General features: G+C 42.3%; 1 protein-coding gene across 1 annotated transcript in view; it reads left to right on the top strand.

Annotated features, from left to right (window-relative positions):
- Positions 1-17,375, top strand: part of LOC117354140 (serum paraoxonase/arylesterase 2-like) — a 61,287-nt gene that overhangs the window by 24,872 nt on the left and 19,040 nt on the right. The window contains exons 5-6 of the mRNA XM_033931095.1: positions 1,370-1,496; positions 12,524-12,724. Coding sequence (XP_033786986.1) covers positions 1,370-1,496; positions 12,524-12,724 — 328 coding nt within the window. The remainder of the gene's footprint in view (positions 1-1,369; positions 1,497-12,523; positions 12,725-17,375) is intronic.

Consider the following 17,375-nt stretch of genomic DNA (forward strand, 5'->3'; position numbering starts at 1 on the left):
CACGGCGCCTTAGTAAAGAAACTTACTGAAGCCGGCGAAGCCTCTACCATCTTTCCCGGATCCAAGGTCAGACTCACTGGTCTGTATTTATTTATTTCAATTTTTATCCCATCTTCCCAGTAGCTCAGAACAGACTACAAGCAAACATTCACAGTGGAGTATATTTGGACAATACAAAGATTATACAGTAGTTTAAGTACAAGGATTATACAGCAATTTAAGTACAGGTTAAGAATGGATTGTAGTTTCCCGGATCTCCCCTCAAACATTTCTTGAAGATCGGTGTGACATTTGCCACTTTCCAGTCTTCCGGAATCCTTCCTGATTTGATTGACAGATTGGCTATTAGTTGAAGCAGTTTAGCTATAGCCCCTCTCAGTCCCTTGATTACCCTTGGATGAATGTCATCTGGTCCCGGGGATTTATCATTTTTGAGCCTATCAATCTGCCTGCATACCTCTTCTAGACTGACCGTCAACCCTGTCAGTTTTCCGTCTTCATTTCCTGCATATAGCCTGTCGGCTTCCGGTATGTTGTGCAAATCCTCTTCGTTAAATACAGACGCAAAAAATGTGTTCAGTTTGTCGACGATGGCTTTGTCCTCCTTTAGCACTCCCTTTATCCTATGGTCATCCAATGATCCCAACGCTTCCTCGCAGGTCGTTTCCCTTTAATATATAAAAAGAATGGCTTGAAGTTTTTTGCCTCCTTGGCTATTTTTTCCTCATAGTCTCTTTTGGCCCTTCGTACCGCCTTGTGGCACCTTCTTTGATATTGTTTGTGCTTTTTCCAGTTTCGTCCGTTTTTGACCTTTTCAATTCCTTAAACTTAGGCAATTTACAAATTAATATACAAATACAATGATTAAGGATGCATAAGTAGCAACAAAGCAGTTAAGCGCTACTCTGTACGGGCATAAGTGGCATGATGTGTAAAAGCAAAGGGGTATTCAAATGGGCTGTCAAGCAGGGACTGTCTCTTACACGGTTAATGTAATGTATAGCGCTGCATGCATCTGACAGCGCTATAGAAATGATAAGTAGTAGTAACAGAGAGTGGAACATGGGAAGGAAGGCTCAGTCCTGTCACTTATATGTTCAGCTTATTGAATACAATGTTACATGCACCCTTGCTCCTGCCTGTCACAACTCCTTTCACAAAATGGTCACTGTGACCCCTAGTGGCAGTCTTTGACACTTTCCTTTTGGAAAATGAGCACAGGTCTAACTGGATGTGCTTCTGGAAACTGGTTTATCTGGCTTATACAATAATGATGTTTTTAAAAGCTGACAAGAATGAGTGTGATTTTTTTTCACTATAAAAATTGCCTGCTTCTTTTTCCTCAAATTCATATTTCTCCTTCTTTCAGATGGTACTGTGTATCTTTTTGTTGTAAATCATCCACAATTCAAGAGCACAGTAGAGCTGTTTAGATTTGTGGAGGAAGAAAATGTTCTTGAGCACCTGAAAACTATCCACCATGATCTCCTGCCAAGGTACCGTATATGTAGTTGTAAACCTTTAACATTATGGTTACAATGTCTTTCTAAAAGCCTAAACTATAGGGCTGGAACATTCAAAAGCCCTTATCCATATACTGGTAGTTGCTATGTGTATAAATACCCCATTTGCAAGTACTCAGAGGCAGATCTGATACTGCTGTTCTTACTGATCTCCTCAGGACGATCCAGATAGCACCAAGATGGAGTGAGAATGGAAGCTCTACAGACAGTGGGCGACATTCAGCTGCTGTCCAAATATCTATGCAGATAAAGTTAGGACACCAAAAAGGCTATCCTAACTTAAACCACATAGCAGTTCAGAGAGTAGTTAGATATCACCGCTCTCCTTAGAGCAGGGGTGTCAAAGTCCCTCCTCAAGGGCTGCAATCCAGTCGGGTTTTCAGGATTTCCCCAATGAATATGCATGAGCTCTATTAGCACACAATGAAAGCAGTGCATGCAAATAGATCTCATATTCTTTGGGGAAATCCTGAAAACCCGACTGGATTGCAGCCCTCGAGGAGGAACTTTGACACCCCTGCCTTAGAGCTAGCAAAGGTCACCTAAACTCAGCCCCTGCACAGGTATGCACTAGCTTGAACTGTGCATTCTTTTAGATCTGGCCTGATTTTATGAGTCCATTTACATTTGTAAAGTATTGTTTTATGTGCAAAATCGATTTATAAAAGTATCTACTATAATTATGGCTAAACAGTTATTTAGGACTGGGATTTTTGTTTTTGTTTTCTGTATGCCTGAATTAAACCACTTAGTAATATTCAGCATTTTCTCTTTAGCTCTCTGTATTGTAATTTGCATTCATTCTGTAGTCCTCAGTCTTTCTTCACTCTTATCTCTCCCTACACTCCTCCCTGGGAACTCTGTTTATTGATTAAGTCTCTCTTATCTGTACCCTTCTCCTCCACTACCAACTCCAGACTCTGTTCCTTTTAACTTGCTGCACTATATGCCTGGAATAGACTTCCTGAGTTGTTGTGTCATGCTCTATCTCTGGTCCCCATTCAAATCCAGGCTAAAAGTCCACCTTGTTAAGGCTGATTTTAACACTTAATTCCTTATTCACCTGTTCAATCAGGGCTGGATTAAGGCCAACTGATGCCCTGAGCACAGCCCTACACTGGTGCTTACGGTCATTAAGGCTCAATAAGTGCAGAGAAATATCACTACTGCATTGCATGAGACAAAACATCACATGTATAAATTTATAATGATTAGAAAAAATGCTGAAATTCATGTGGGTTAATTAATGGGTATAGCAGATGGCAGTGAGTTAAGGGCATGATAGCTAGGGTCAAAACTCTGTGTTGTTCCCCTTCCATTGGTATCCTAAGCATCTGCTTATTTTGCTTAATAATTAATCCAGGGCTCTGTTCAATACCTCTGTTGTTTTAATTATTCCTTTAATAAATAAACTCTTCAATCTCTTATTTGCCTAGTTTGTCTAAGTACCCTTGTTTCCTCCATTACATAAGCATTGCCGTACTGGGAGAGTGGCCAATCCCAAAAGAGTAAAACAGATGTTATGCTGCTTATCCAAGAAATAAGCAGTGAATTTTCCAAAGTCCATCTTAATAATGGCTTATGAACCTTTAGGAAATTATCCAAAAATTTTTTAAAATCCCATTAAGATAACTTCTTTTACCACATTCTCTGGCAATGAATTCCAGAGTTTAATTATACATTGAGTGAAGAAATATATTATCCAATTTGTTTCATATTTGTTACTTAGTAGCTTCATTGCATGCTGTGGCTTTAGCAAAAAGGACCCCTCTGTGCTACATCATATGAACTCCAGAAGACTGGCTCAAAGCAAGTTCTATTGCAAATGGTAGCAGTAGGTCTGAGACTGAAAACATATGCCACATATCCTGGCTTAAGAATAAGGTTCATTGTTATCATGGAGACATTGACCAGTGATCTGTAATACTAAGTACAATCACTGCTTTTGGAAAGACTACTCTCACTGCTGAATGGTATAGAACAGGGGTAGGCAATTCCAGTCCTCGAGAGCCGCAGCCAGGTCAGGTTTTCAGGATATCCACAATGATATGCATAAGATAGACTTGCATCTCAAGGAGGCAGTGCATACAAATCCATCTCATACATATTCAAAGGCAATGTTAGGAAATTCTACTTTACGGAGAGGGTGGTGGATGCCTGGAATGTGCTCCTGAGAGAGGTGGTGGAGAGTAAAACTATGACTGAGTTCAAAGAAGCATGGAATGAACACAAAGGATCTGAATCAGAAAATAAGATTAAATATTGAACTAGGCCAGTACTGGGCAGACTTGCACGGTCTGTGTCTGTAAATGGCCGTTTGGTGGAGGATGGGCTGGGGAGGGCTTCAATGGCTGGGAGGGTGTAGATGGGCTGGAGTAAGTCTTAACAGAGATTTCGGCAGTTGGAACCCAAGCACAGTACAGGGTAAAGCTTTGGATTCTTGCCCAGAAATAGCTAAGAAGAAAAAATTAAAAAATATAAATTGAATCAGGTTGGGCAGACTGGATGGACCATTCGGGTCTTTATCTGCCGTCATCTACTATGTTACTATGTTACTATGCATATCCTGAAAACCTGACCTGGCTGCGGCTCTCGAGGACCAGATCGTTATATGCAAGTTCACGATGGCAATTTTGCCTATCTGTGGTTGCATCAATTGCAACCAATATTTCCCATATGCACCGTTGTATGTGCATATTCGCAGACTGGCACTTAAAATTAATCAGCTTTTATGCTTTCAGGCTTGCTTCCAGATATGGACCCAAGTGTCCCACAGACTCAATGTTTACCCCTCCTTTTACAAAACCATAGCGTGGTTTTTAGCACCAGCTGCGACAGTAACTGCTCCAGCACTGATAGGAATTCTACGAGCATCATATCTGTTACCGCCTTGGCCAGCGCTAAAAAACGCACTACTTTTTAGTAAAAAAAAAAAAAAAAGGGGGGGGGTTAGTTATTCACGATTTTGTGGTTCATGAATGTTTTCGGGAGCTGTACTACCGTGAATAATGAGAACGAACTGTAAGGCCCTGATTCTGTATAGGACGCCCAGGAGGGGCGTCCTATACAAAATCGGGCCTACACTAACCCCGATTCTATAACCGGCGTCCATGTTACAGACGCCAGTTAGAGAATCGGGTTACAGTAGACGAGGCCACTACACTTATCGCGGCAAGGGATCTCCTTGCCGCGATAAGTATAGCGGCCGCCTGTCCGATCGCCGGCAGGAGGGTGCCAAGCCCCTCCTGCTGGAAGGCCATCCCCTCAACACTCCCGATCGCTGGCAGGTTGGGCACCCTCCTGCTGGCGATCAAGAGTTCCGGGGTGGTGGGCAGCGTTCCGGCAGGAGGGGTTGGGCACCCTCCTGCCGGTGATCTGGAGTGTCGGGGGGGGGGGGGGGCGGCCTTCCAGCAGGAGGGGTTGGACACCCTCCTGCCAGCGATCGGGAGTTTCGGGGGGCATTCCGGCAGGAGGGGTTGGGCACCCTCCTGATGATGATTGGGAGTGTCGGGGGGCAGCCTTCCAGCAGGAGGGGTTGAGCACCCTCCTGCCGGCGATCGGACAGGCGGCCTTAGCCGCTATACTTATTGTGGCAGGGAGATCCCTTGTCGCGATAAGTATAGCGGCCACGTCTACTTATAATGTAGGCCAGCATTTTGCTGGCCTACATTGTAAGAGTTTCTTCCTCTACTAGGGAGACGTGTAGGGCTGCCTAGGTTCGCCTAAGGCCCTTAGGCAAGCTTAGGTGGTCTTGTGTGCCTCCCTAGGCTCCCGGAGGCACCTTCAATATAGGCGGCTTGCCTAGGGAGCATTTTTATTAAAAACGTGCATCCCGAATGGCTGATTAGACAGCTGTAGGACACCTAGAGCTGCCTAAAATCAGGATGCACTTTGTAGAATCAGGTCCTAAATCTCCATATAACGCAAAGGGTTGTTGTTTTGTTTTTTTTTTTACTAAAGTGTGTTAAGATTTTGCACTTAGAGCAGAAAGCAAAGCACATTAAGTGCAAAGGCTATGCACTAATTGTTGGGGGGTGCCCAGCATGTCCTTTAAAATAAATGTATGACTGAACTTTGCATCTTTTATTGAAGAAGTGGTATGTAATGCCACGCTAGCTACATAAAAGTTAGTGCATGTTAATTACTGAGTGCTCATGGCATTTATGCAGGCCATGACCGTTCTCTGCTCATGACCCACCTAAGTTTCTGCCCCTAACACAAGGAGCTAACATGCAAATTATTGTATGCAAATCATCTTGCCACTACTATAGATGTTGGCGCACTTCTGTGGCAATAGTTAATGTGCCTTATTTCATGCATCAGTAGCTTAAAGTGCTTTAGTAAAAAAACTCCCGGGCTCTACCCCAAAGATTCTCTGTTCCAGTTGAAAACAGAAAAACAAAAATGATAAAGAATGTCCTTTTTCTCCAGCTGGATGATAAGGAAGAGAAATATAAAATGCATACTTCTCTTTTTTCTCAAACATAAACAGGATATTTCCATTTATGTGTGTTTATTTGATACACCTGTGTGATGAGTCATAAGATCTCCCATTTTGAAGTACTAATAACAGGAGAAAAATAAACTCTCAGAAATCTGTTAAGGATTCATTTTGTGGTGCTCAATTTTCTATCATAAAAAAACCTTCTATTAGATAAACTTTTAAATGTAAAAGAATACTTTCAAAACTTCTCTTATGCATCAGTATTTCAAAAATGCAAAAAAAGAAGGAAAAAATAGCTTCATGTAGAAGGCTATGAGAATCAGCAAAGCATGGTGGTGATGACAAACCATAGAAGGCAAAGTTAGTTTATTATATCCAGTGATTGGAAGCACAAATCAGGACCTGACACAACTGTGTTTCAGTAACAGATTGCCTGCATCAGGGGTCATACATACAAACTGATAGAGAAAAACACAAAACACGACCATAAGTGAAAACAACCGAGAGGTCACAAGGACCAAATCATCCCCAGCAACTCAGAGCAGAGTGCAATGTTTCATAAGAACATAAGAATAGCTTTACAGGGTCAGACCAATAGTCCATCAAGTCCTGTAGCCCGTTCTCACGGTGGTCAATCCAGGTCCCTAGTACTTGGCCAAAACCCAAGGAGTAGCAACATTCCATTCTACTAATCCAGGGCAAGCAGTGTTCCCTTCTTGCATTAGCCAGCGTTTTGCAGTGTTACCTCAGGAAGAAAATGGATCTAATCTCTGAGATAATAAAAATATTCATCAGTTCTACTCTAGTGGTTATAAATGACACTGCAAGCTTTTTTTATTATTATTATTATTGAATCACTTTGCAAACTTGTTTACCTCTTTCCCTAGCACCAAAGCCATTTTTATTGCATCCATAAAATGGCCTATTTTCTACTTATTTCATTAATGGTCATGCACTAATGTTACCATTAATGCACATGTTGAACAATAATAGGAAGATATACAATGATATTCTGTGAACTATTATCAATTAGTGTACTACTTAATTTCACAGTGATTGACTTTTTAAATTCGTTTGTTTTTAATCCTTACATAGATAAATATCTAAAATTATTACGGTGATGTGCTCAGACCTGTAACCCAATAAATAGTGAAGCCACTACCATGAGTTTAACAAGGGGACCATCATTGCAACCACCTGTCCCCGACCCTCCCTAAATGATCTTATAGCTTGTTCAGGTACTGTTTTTGTACTTATCTGAATGGATGGCCAGATGGCCCGAAGATTTTGAACGACTCTGGTCTCAGCAAGCCGGTATTAGTGTCCCTCCCCGACGAAGTAGACGAAACTCGAGTCGGGGGGACGGGAATAGATGAGGACAAATACAATCATCATTGAATTTTAATCTTCACATTATTGGGCAGAACACAGTCACCATTGAGATTTAACAAGACCAAGTTTAACAGCTGAAACCTCTCCATTCAGATAAGTACAAAAACAGTACCTGAACAAGCTATAAGATCATTTAGGGAGGGTCGGGGACAGGTGGTTGCAATGATGGTCCCCTTGTTAAACTCATGGTAGTGGCTTCACTATTTATTGGGTTACAGGTCTGAGCACATCACCGTAATAATTTTAGATATTTATCTATGTAAGGATTAAAAACAAACAAATTTAAAAAGTCAATCACTGTGAAATTAAGTAGTACACCATTAATGCACAGCCATAAAAAAGATTTACCTCAGAAGCACTTACCATACTGCCTTCAGTAAGGGCTCTTGTTTTAATCCTGCATGCACTAACTGGTTCCTGCTCCTATGTTCACTCTCCAACTATTCCCTACCCATGCCTTGTCCCCTCTCCCAATATTTTTTAAATATAGTATGGAGTTTCTTTGTTTCTAGACAGACTTCTTGGGTCACCAGGCCACCCAGTAGTATAAAATATTAAATGGATTTACTAAAAAGAAATTAAAAACTGGTCTAAGAGATATTTGGAGTATTGAGATTAAGCATGAAATTACTGCTCTCAATGGCCACGAATTTGGTCTTGGAGGATGAGACGTACGGTGTCAGCATTTATGAGGCAAACTTGATTTTTTCTGTTGCATAGAGCGTTGTGGACCCCTGTTAGATTGCAAAAATTGGATAGTTCTTTGTCTAAAAGATGTTGGCACTGCCATCTAGAAGCAGGAACTTTAGATCATTTATTGTTTCATTGCCCATATATTATGAATTTTTGGAAATCAATTTGGGACCAAATTAATAATTTATTAGATAACCCAGTGGCATTATCCTATGATACTGTGATTTTTGGTATGGAAATGAGAGCAAAAAGTCAGATTTCTGCGAACAACAATAAATTGTTACTTATAATGACTGGGGTTGCCATTCAGCAAATTACATATAATTGGAAGGATTGGAGGAGACTAAATTACAGTTTTTGGTGGAACCCTTTGAGCCATATCTATAAAATGGAAAGATTTATTGCAGTACAAAGAGGGTATTTCAAGAAATTTCAGGAATGTGGAAACCATTAGCAAAATTTTGTAAGGATTAGTTGAAAATGTTTCCCTTTAATGTATCAATTAATTTGGGTAGGGTGAGGGATATTTTATTAATATGTTTTTTATATGATTATGGAATATATGGTAGGGAGGGGTGGGAAGGGGGAGGGATAAAAAATTTATGTACTGTACAAATGATAGAATGTTAAATTATCACATTTATTGTTAATGTGATTGAATATATATATACATTTAATGTAATTTTGAAAATGAATAAAGAATTTAAAAAAATAAATAATAAATATAGATACTACATGCTTAGCACCACAGGCAGTAAAATTAACCCAGGATACCTTAGTGTGTCCTACATTATTATGGTTACCATATGTGGAAGGTGACGTTCATAGATGGATCAAAAATTGGTTGGCGGGTAGAAAGCAAAGGGCCACTACTCGGACTGGAGGAGGGTCACGAGTGGTGTTCCACAGGGGTCGGTACTCGGACCGCTGCTATTCAATGTATTTATAAATGATCTAGAAACAGGGATGAAGTGCGAAGTAATAAAATTCGCAGATGACACCAAACTATTTAGTGGAGTTAGGACTAAAGAGGACTGTGAAGATTTACAAAGGGACCTGAACAAACTAGGAGAGTGGGCGACGAGATGGTAGATGAAGTTCAATGTAGAGAAATGTAAAGTCTTGCATGTAGGAAACAGAAACCGAAGTACAGCTACACGATGGGGGGGCTGTTAATGGGTGAGAGTACCCAAGAAAGGGATCTGGGGGTAATGGTGGACAAGACAATGAAGCCGTCGGCACAGTTCCCAGCGGCCGCTAAGAAGGCGAATAGAATGCTAGGTACTATCAAGAAAGGTATTATAACTAGAACAAAAGACGTTATCCTGCCGTTATATCAGGCGACGGTGCGCCCGCATCTGAAGTACTGTGTCCAATATTGGTTGCCATACCTTAAGAAGGATATGGCGATACTCGAGAGGGTTCAGAAAAGAGTGACACAATTGATAAAAGGTATGGAAAACCTTTCATACGCTGAGAGATTGTAGAGGCTAGGGCTCTTTTCCCTGGAGAAGCGGAGACTTAGAGGGGACATGATAGAGACTTACAAGATCATGAAGGGCATAGAAAAAGTGGAGAGGGACAGATTCTTCAAACTTTCGAAAACTACAAGAATGCGCTTCCAGAGGGCGTGATAGGACAGAGTACAGTATCGGGGTTCAAGAAGGGATTGGACAATTTCCTGAAGGAAAAGGGGATAGAAGGATATGGATAGAGGATCACTATACAGGTCCTGGACCTGATGCGCCGCCACATGAGCGGACTGCTGGGCATGATGGACCTTTGGTCTGACCCAGCAGAGGCAATGCTTACGTTCTTATGTCCAGATTTACCCAGACATGTCCTATTTTTAGAGGACTATCCGGGTATCAGGACAGTTTTCTAAAACCCGGCAGTTTGTCTGGGTTTTGAACTCTCTGAATCCAGCCTAAATTTTTTATTTAACTTTTGGGTAGGCAGCGGTGGTCACCCACGGGTGGGAGTCATATCAGTCGCAGTCCTACCATGGGTACCGGTCCGATGGCAAGAGCTCCTGCTGCATGCCACTGGAGGCTATTTGGCACTGGCTGGAAGTGGCATGAAAAACCCCAGCTGTGCCTGAGCTCGGGGCCACGTCTGGATGGTATTCATGCATGTGGGTGATGCCATTGCATCTACGCATGCTTGGAAGCCCTCCAGACACGGCCCTGAGCTCAAGCAGAGCCGGGGCCTTTTCTGCCACCTCAAACCAGCCCCAAATATGCCTCTAGTGGCTCGCAACATGAGTTCCTACTCTTGGATCACTTGTACCTATGGCAGAACCCCGATTGACACGGCTCCCACCTGTGGGTGACCCTCCTCCTCACCCCCTACTGCCACCAGAGAGGTATCATCCCTCGGAGGGTGAGGGAGGGAGGAAGGGAGGGAGGGAAGTTAAAGGAGATGATGTTTGTGTGGGGGCAGAGCCAATTTTACTGTCTACTATTTAAAGCAATCAATGGAGACAGCCCAGCCTACTTGAACAACCGCCTTATCCAAACTGACATAACCAGGCAAAGGAGAACCCAAACACTATTCATGCGCCCCCCAATCAGAAGTGTCAAACGCAAAAAAAAATGTACGATGGCCTACTGGCCACGCAGGCAGCAAAACTTGACCACCAATTATCCAATCTACTGATGTCAACACCAGACTACAAAACCTTCAGAAAAGAAATTAAAACCCTGCTATTCAAGAAATCCATCAAGACAAACTAACTCCACAGGAAATATCTTAATCCCCCAAGTAAACCACTCAACTATGTAATCTCTTCTGGAATTTTCCAGATAATCTCTAATGTAATCCGCCTTGAACCGCAAGATAATGGCGGAATAAAAGTCACTAATGTAATAACTGAAGAAATATGGTAACTCTATGCGTTATGCAATTAATGCTGCATTCGGCACACATTAATAATCTTCTTACCCCTTATAATCCTTCTAAAACCCTAAGATCAACAGCTAATAACCTTCTCTCTATACCGTCACTGAAGTTTATATATACAATAAGATCTACTATCTTCTCTGTCACTGCCCCCTCTCTTTGGAATAGTATCCCAAATTACTTATGCAAAGAATCAATTCTTAATAACTTTAAGATGAAGCTAAAGACATTTCTTTTCCTTGATGCCTTTGAGACCTAACTGCCTTTTTAAGGGCAATTGAGTGCAAATACTATTGAGATTAATGTTATTTATAGCAGCCCCTCCTATTGTTTTTTCCTTAATTGTTTTCTTTTACTTTGACTATTGTAGTTCTTGCCTTTTACCTTTTGTTCCTGTTTGTCTTTGTTTTTAAAAGTCTTTAAAAATCATTAAAAGTTACAGTTTGGTGACGTAATGTCAGCTTAAACTTGTATTTTAGTAAAGCAATGTGCGGCGGCAGCGAAGAACGCAAATAGAATGCTAGGCATGATAAAGAAGGGAATCACGAGTAGATCGGAGAAAGTCATAATGCCACTTTATAGAGCGATGGTCAGGCCACACTTGGAATACTGCGTCCAGCATTGGTCTCCATACCTAAAGAAGGATATCATACTGCTAGAGAGGGTGCAGAGACAAGCAACAAAGCTGGTGAAAGGTATGGAGAACCTGGATTACGAGGAAAGACTTAAGAGACTGGGGTTGTTCTCCCTTGAGAAAAGGAGACTACGAGGGGATATGATTGAGACATTCAAAATACTGAAAGGAATCAACAAAATAGAGCAGGAAAAAACGTTATTTACAATGTCCAATGTGGACGGACAAGAGGACATGGGCTGAAGCTAAGGGGGGACAAGTTCAAGACAAATATCAGGAAGTTCTGCTTCACACAACGAGTGGTGGACACCTGGAATGCTCTCCCAGAAGAGGTAATTGCGGAATCCACCATTCTAGGATTTAAGGGTAAGTTAGATGTACATCTCCTTATGAGTGGCATGAAGTGACATGGGTTGGGGTAGGCTAGATGCACTTCTCTTTACGAGAAGCTTGGAGCGATATGGGGACCAAAACTATGCCAGGGTACACCTGGCGGGGCCTCCGCGTGTGCGGATCACCGGACTTGATGGACCTAGGGTCTGTTCCGGAGATGGCGCTTCTTATGTTCTTATGTTCTGTTTTTATGAATTTGTACACCGTCTAGAAGGCTGATTGGGCGGTATAAGAAATTTTAAATAAACTTGCAATTTGAAACATTAGCACCTAATGCACCTTAGAAAAAGGCCCCCCTTTTTTATAACACAAAAAGCTTGCAATGATGTTTATAACTACCGGAATAGAACTGATTCCCTAAATTCCTTTTGTACCTCTACCACACATACCTATCGGCCATACTGTAGAAGCACATAAAAACTGAACCTGCAAACAGATAAAAAGGTGTGTTTTTTTTCTTGCATAGTAACCCATGGATAATGTAGGATTAAATAAATTCTGATTTTGAATTTCTCTGAATATTTATTTTTGTTTCTATTGCAGGGTGAATGACATTGTAGCTTTGGGACTGGACAGTTTTTATGCCACCAACGATCATTATTTCTCTGGAGAATTCATGGGAATCCTGGAACAAGTGCTTGACTTATCATGGTCAAACATTATTTACTACAGTCCACAGGAAGTGAAAGAAGTGGCCACAGGATTTCATTCAGCGAATGGAATTTCCATTTCAACAGACAGGAAGTATGTTATTTGGTTATTGAAATTGTCCTCCCTTTAGTTTGCTAGATTTTTATATTCCCCTAATATTGCAAAAATAGGGCATCCCTGCCAGAAAAGATGTTTAATGTGGGAGAGATGGGAAAAGCAGAAATGCATTGCCCTCCCAGTCCACCCTGCTCCCCCCCAAAAAAAAAAAATGGACTGCTGGCTATACCCCTAGAGTGTTTCAACTGGAAAGCACGCTCAAACTTTCTCTTTAAAAATTGGTGGAAAGCCTGTAGGAAAAAACAGCTTCTGACTTTATATCAATGTGAGCAGTTTTGAAAATTGTTCCTATAACTTGATATTATTTTCTCCTATTTGCAACATCCTACACTTGATCACATTAAATTATATGCCTTTTTTTTTCATTCAACTGTATAAAAAAAACTCAGTGTGTGCATGTGGCTTCTTCAATGCAACCACATTCAAAATACATCAACCTTAATCAGAGCCTACCCCATCACACCACAGTCCCTTCCCTCTATCTAACAATGATAGCACCTATCTAGGCCCTTTTAGGGCCTGATTCTATAAAAGATGTCTAACTCCTAGGTGCCGTTCGGCGCGGTTGTCAGTCAACCACTATAAGACAGTTATGCAGCCCCAGTGAAATATCACCTGGGACTGATGACTATTTTTGGCCCTAAAAGCACCCCAATCCCCTTCCCAATCTCCCTACTACTGCTACTACTATTTATCATTTCTGTAACGTTGAAAGGCATAAGCAGCGTTGTGCATTTACCATGCAATAGACGGTCCCTGCTCAGAAGAGCTTACAATATAGGATACATAGGGATTGGGGATTTCTTGCAGAGAGAATGATAGGATGGATATAGGTTATTTTATGGTGAGTGGGAGTTAGGAGTTGAAAGCAGCCTTTAAAAAGTGGGTCTTTAGCTTTGATTTGAATATTGCTAGGGACGGAGCCTGACGTAATGACTCAGGCAGTCTATTCCATGCATATAGTGTAACAAGATAGAAGGGACGGAATCTGGAGTTGGCAGTGGAGGAGAAGGGTACAGGTAGGAAGGACTTGCCTGATGAATGGAGTTTATGGGAGGGAGTACGGGGGCGATGGGATAGATATTGAGGGGCTGTAGAGTGAGTGCACGTATAGGTCGATTAGAAGAGTTTGAACTGTATTCAGAAATGGATGGGGAGCCAGTGAAGAGACTTGAGGAGAGGAGTAATGTGAGTATGGCGGCTCTCGTGGAACATAAATTGTGCAGCAGAATTTTGAATGGATTGAAACGGGAAAGGGATGGCTGAGCAGAAGGCCTGAGAGAAGCAAGTTGCAGTAATCTAAGCGTGAGTTGACGAGTGTGTGGATAAGGGATTTGGTAGTGTACTCAGAAAGGAGAAGTCGGATTTTGGTAATATTATAGAGGAAGAAGCGACTGCCTTTAGCAATTTGTTGGATCTGAGCAGGGCAGGATTAATTCGTCGAGGGTCCCTGGGCACACAAGTATCCTGGGCCCCCCTGCCCTGCCCTGCCCCACTCTACCATGCCCCGCCCCCTGCCCCACCCCATTTATTTATTTCTTTGTTTCTACTTACTTTTTTTTAAAATTCAAAACAAACAACAAAGATTACCATACCAGTGCCAGTGTACAGTTTTTCTTCTATGCAACCTCCAAACATCTCTAAACAAATCCCTCCTTCCTTACTAGATGAAGAGATCTTCATCTGGCAGGGCTTTGGGAAGCCCACCAATTTATATTTTGCATATGGGTAGGAGGCATGGCAGGAAGAGACCTTAGTGCCCGTCATTTTATTGGACTAATACATTTCTCACTTAGCTTTCAGAGGTTAAAACCTCTTTCTTCAGGTCAGTAAACTATACTGACCTGACCTGACGAAAGGAGTTATGGTCTCTGAATTAGTAAAAAATGTATTAAAATTAGTCCAATAAACAGAATCACCTTATTTCCATTTTCTATTAATAAACAATTATCAAAACAGCTACAATAATACTTTATCCTATAGCAAAAATAAATAAATAAAACAAATAGAAATATTTTTTCTACCTTTGTTGTCTGGTTTCTGCTTTCCTCATCTTCTCATCCACTGTCTGCTGTCTTTCTGCCTCTTCCATAAGGCATCTGCTCTCTTTCTATGCCTCTTCCAGAAATTTTCTGCCTCTCCCTTCCATCTCTTCTTCCTTCCCCCACCCCCACCCCCATTGGTGTGGCATCCATCATCTTCCCTTCCCTCCTCCAATGGTTTAGCATCTCTCTTCTCTCCTTCCCTTCCCTTTCCCACACCCCCATGGTTGGGCATTTCACTCTCTCCTCTCCCTTCCTCCCACTTCCATCAGAATCTTCCCCCTTCCTCTCCCTCCAACCCAATTCCATCCAGTATCCTTGCCCCTTATGTCTCTCTCCCCTTTACCTACACCCCAATTCCATCAGCATCTGCCCCCTTTATTTCCCTTCAACCCTATTCCATCCAGTATCCTTCCCCTTTATCTCTCTCTCTTCTCTTTCCCTGCACCCCAATTCCATCAGCATCACCTCCCCTTTCTTTCCCTTCAACCCAATTCCATCCAGTATCCTTCCCCTTATATCTCTCCCCTTTCCCTGCACACCAATTCCATCAGCATCAGCCCCTTTCTCTCCTTCCACCACCCTTCCATACCACTCTGCCCCCTTTCTCTCCCTCCACCATTTCTCTCCTTTCTCTCCCTTTCTCACCATCCTTCTACGTCAGAGGGGGCCCGCTGAAGAAACAGAGGACTCAGGTGTTTGTTTTTTTCTTTGGCAATGTGGGTCACTCGGGAAAGATCAGCAGCATTGGCCCCTCTCCCTCCCAGGAGATCAACACTGCCCTCCCCCCGGAATCGACATCAACAAACCAGAATAAGTGACATTGGTGGGGGTGGATTGGCAGATGCAAGGAGTTGCTGCGTCTGCGGTTGCTGTGTCTGCGTCTGCCGGCTCTGCTCAGGGAAGAAGTAAGTGATGTTGGAGGGGTTGGACCGGCAGACGTAGTCATCACGGGACCTTGCAGCAACTCCTTGCATCTGCCGGTCCACCCCCTCCGACGTCACTTATTCTGGTTCGTTGATGCCGATGCCGGCGGGGGACAGGATGGTGTTGTCGATATCCTGGGGGAGCCCAGCGCTGCTGATCTTTCCTGGGAGGCCCACATTGCCAAGAAAAAAAAAACCACCTGAGTCCTCTGTTTCATCGGCCCCCCCTAACTTCGGGCCCTAGGCATGTGCTTACTGGGCCTATTCATTAATCCGGCCCTGGAACTGATGCTATCACAACCCTCGTCCACTCATTGGTCATTTCTCATTTAGACTACTGTAATTTCCTATATAATGGAATTCCCCAAAAAGAATTATGTCATCTTCAGCTCATTCAAAATACGGCAATTAAACTTATTCATAAGGCAGGGAAATATGATCACGTTACTCCTCTTGTGAAAGAAGCCCACTGGCTACCCATCACACACCATATCACTTATAAAACCTTAATGCTGGTCTTTAAAATCAAACTCTTGCGTCTTCCACCTTTTCTCGACAAACTCATCATCCTTCTCGGACTCTTAGATCAGCAGATCAGAACTTACTGACTGTCCCTTCCATCAAAGAATTCTACTACACTAGGAAAACTAACTTCTCTGTAGTTGCTGCAACTTTATGGAATGCCATGCCACCTGAACTCCGCCATGAAAATCTTCTCGACAAATTCAAGACTAAACTAAAAAAGTTCTTATTTCAAGATGCATACCACAGCCTTTAAATACTTCTTCTCCAACAGCTAGCAAAATTAATCTCAACTGCTTTTAAGAAACGACCCCCATTCCTGATGTCATATCCCCCCTTTTTTTTTACTTTGTTTTTAATTATGTAATTATTGACCCCCCCTTCCCCTTATTACCCTCAAGTTCATGTTTGGATTTGTAAATTGTCTTTTTAATATTCACTCTTTCCCCACCTATAATTATTATTTTACCTTTTATTTTTTAGCATTGTAAACCAGCTAGATACATGCTGATGGTCGGTATATTAAAAATAATAAAACTTGAAACTTGAGAAGGAGCAATAGGAGTCAAAGATGACCCTAAGGTTGTGAATTGACAAAACAGGGAGGAGGAGAGTTTTGTTCAAAGAAATAAAGAATGAGGGAGGGGGAGGGGAGAGAAAGGTTTAGGTAGAAAGATAAGGAGCTGGGTCTTGGCTCTATTCAATTTTAGATGGCGGTGAGACATCCAGGCAGAAATGTCAAGACAGGTAGGCTGAGACTTGGGCCTGGTTTCCTGGCCCAAGGTAGATCTGAGAGTCATCAGCATAGAGGTGATACTGAAAGCCATGGGAGATCAGTACACCCATGGAGTGGGTATAAATGGAGAAAAGAGCTCCCCTTCCTCCTACCCCTTCTCCCCAGCTTGTGATATCTAAAGTCCCTCCCCATTCTACCCCCAGAATAAGACCCTTCCACTCCAACCTCCCCCCAAGATCTAGGTTGGCCCCTTTGGGCCTACCAAAAGTCCTTGGTGGTCTACAGGGGACAGGAGCAAAGTTCCCTTGTTTTTGACCCTTATAGTGAGCCTTGTGAATGGTGTGACCTTGAGTGTTATAGCAGACCCATCTCAATTTTTCTGCCCAGAGTCCATTCAGTCC

The sequence above is a fragment of the Geotrypetes seraphini genome, chromosome 2, assembly GCF_902459505.1.
Source record: "Geotrypetes seraphini chromosome 2, aGeoSer1.1, whole genome shotgun sequence".
NCBI classification, from domain to species: domain Eukaryota; kingdom Metazoa; phylum Chordata; class Amphibia; order Gymnophiona; family Dermophiidae; genus Geotrypetes; species Geotrypetes seraphini.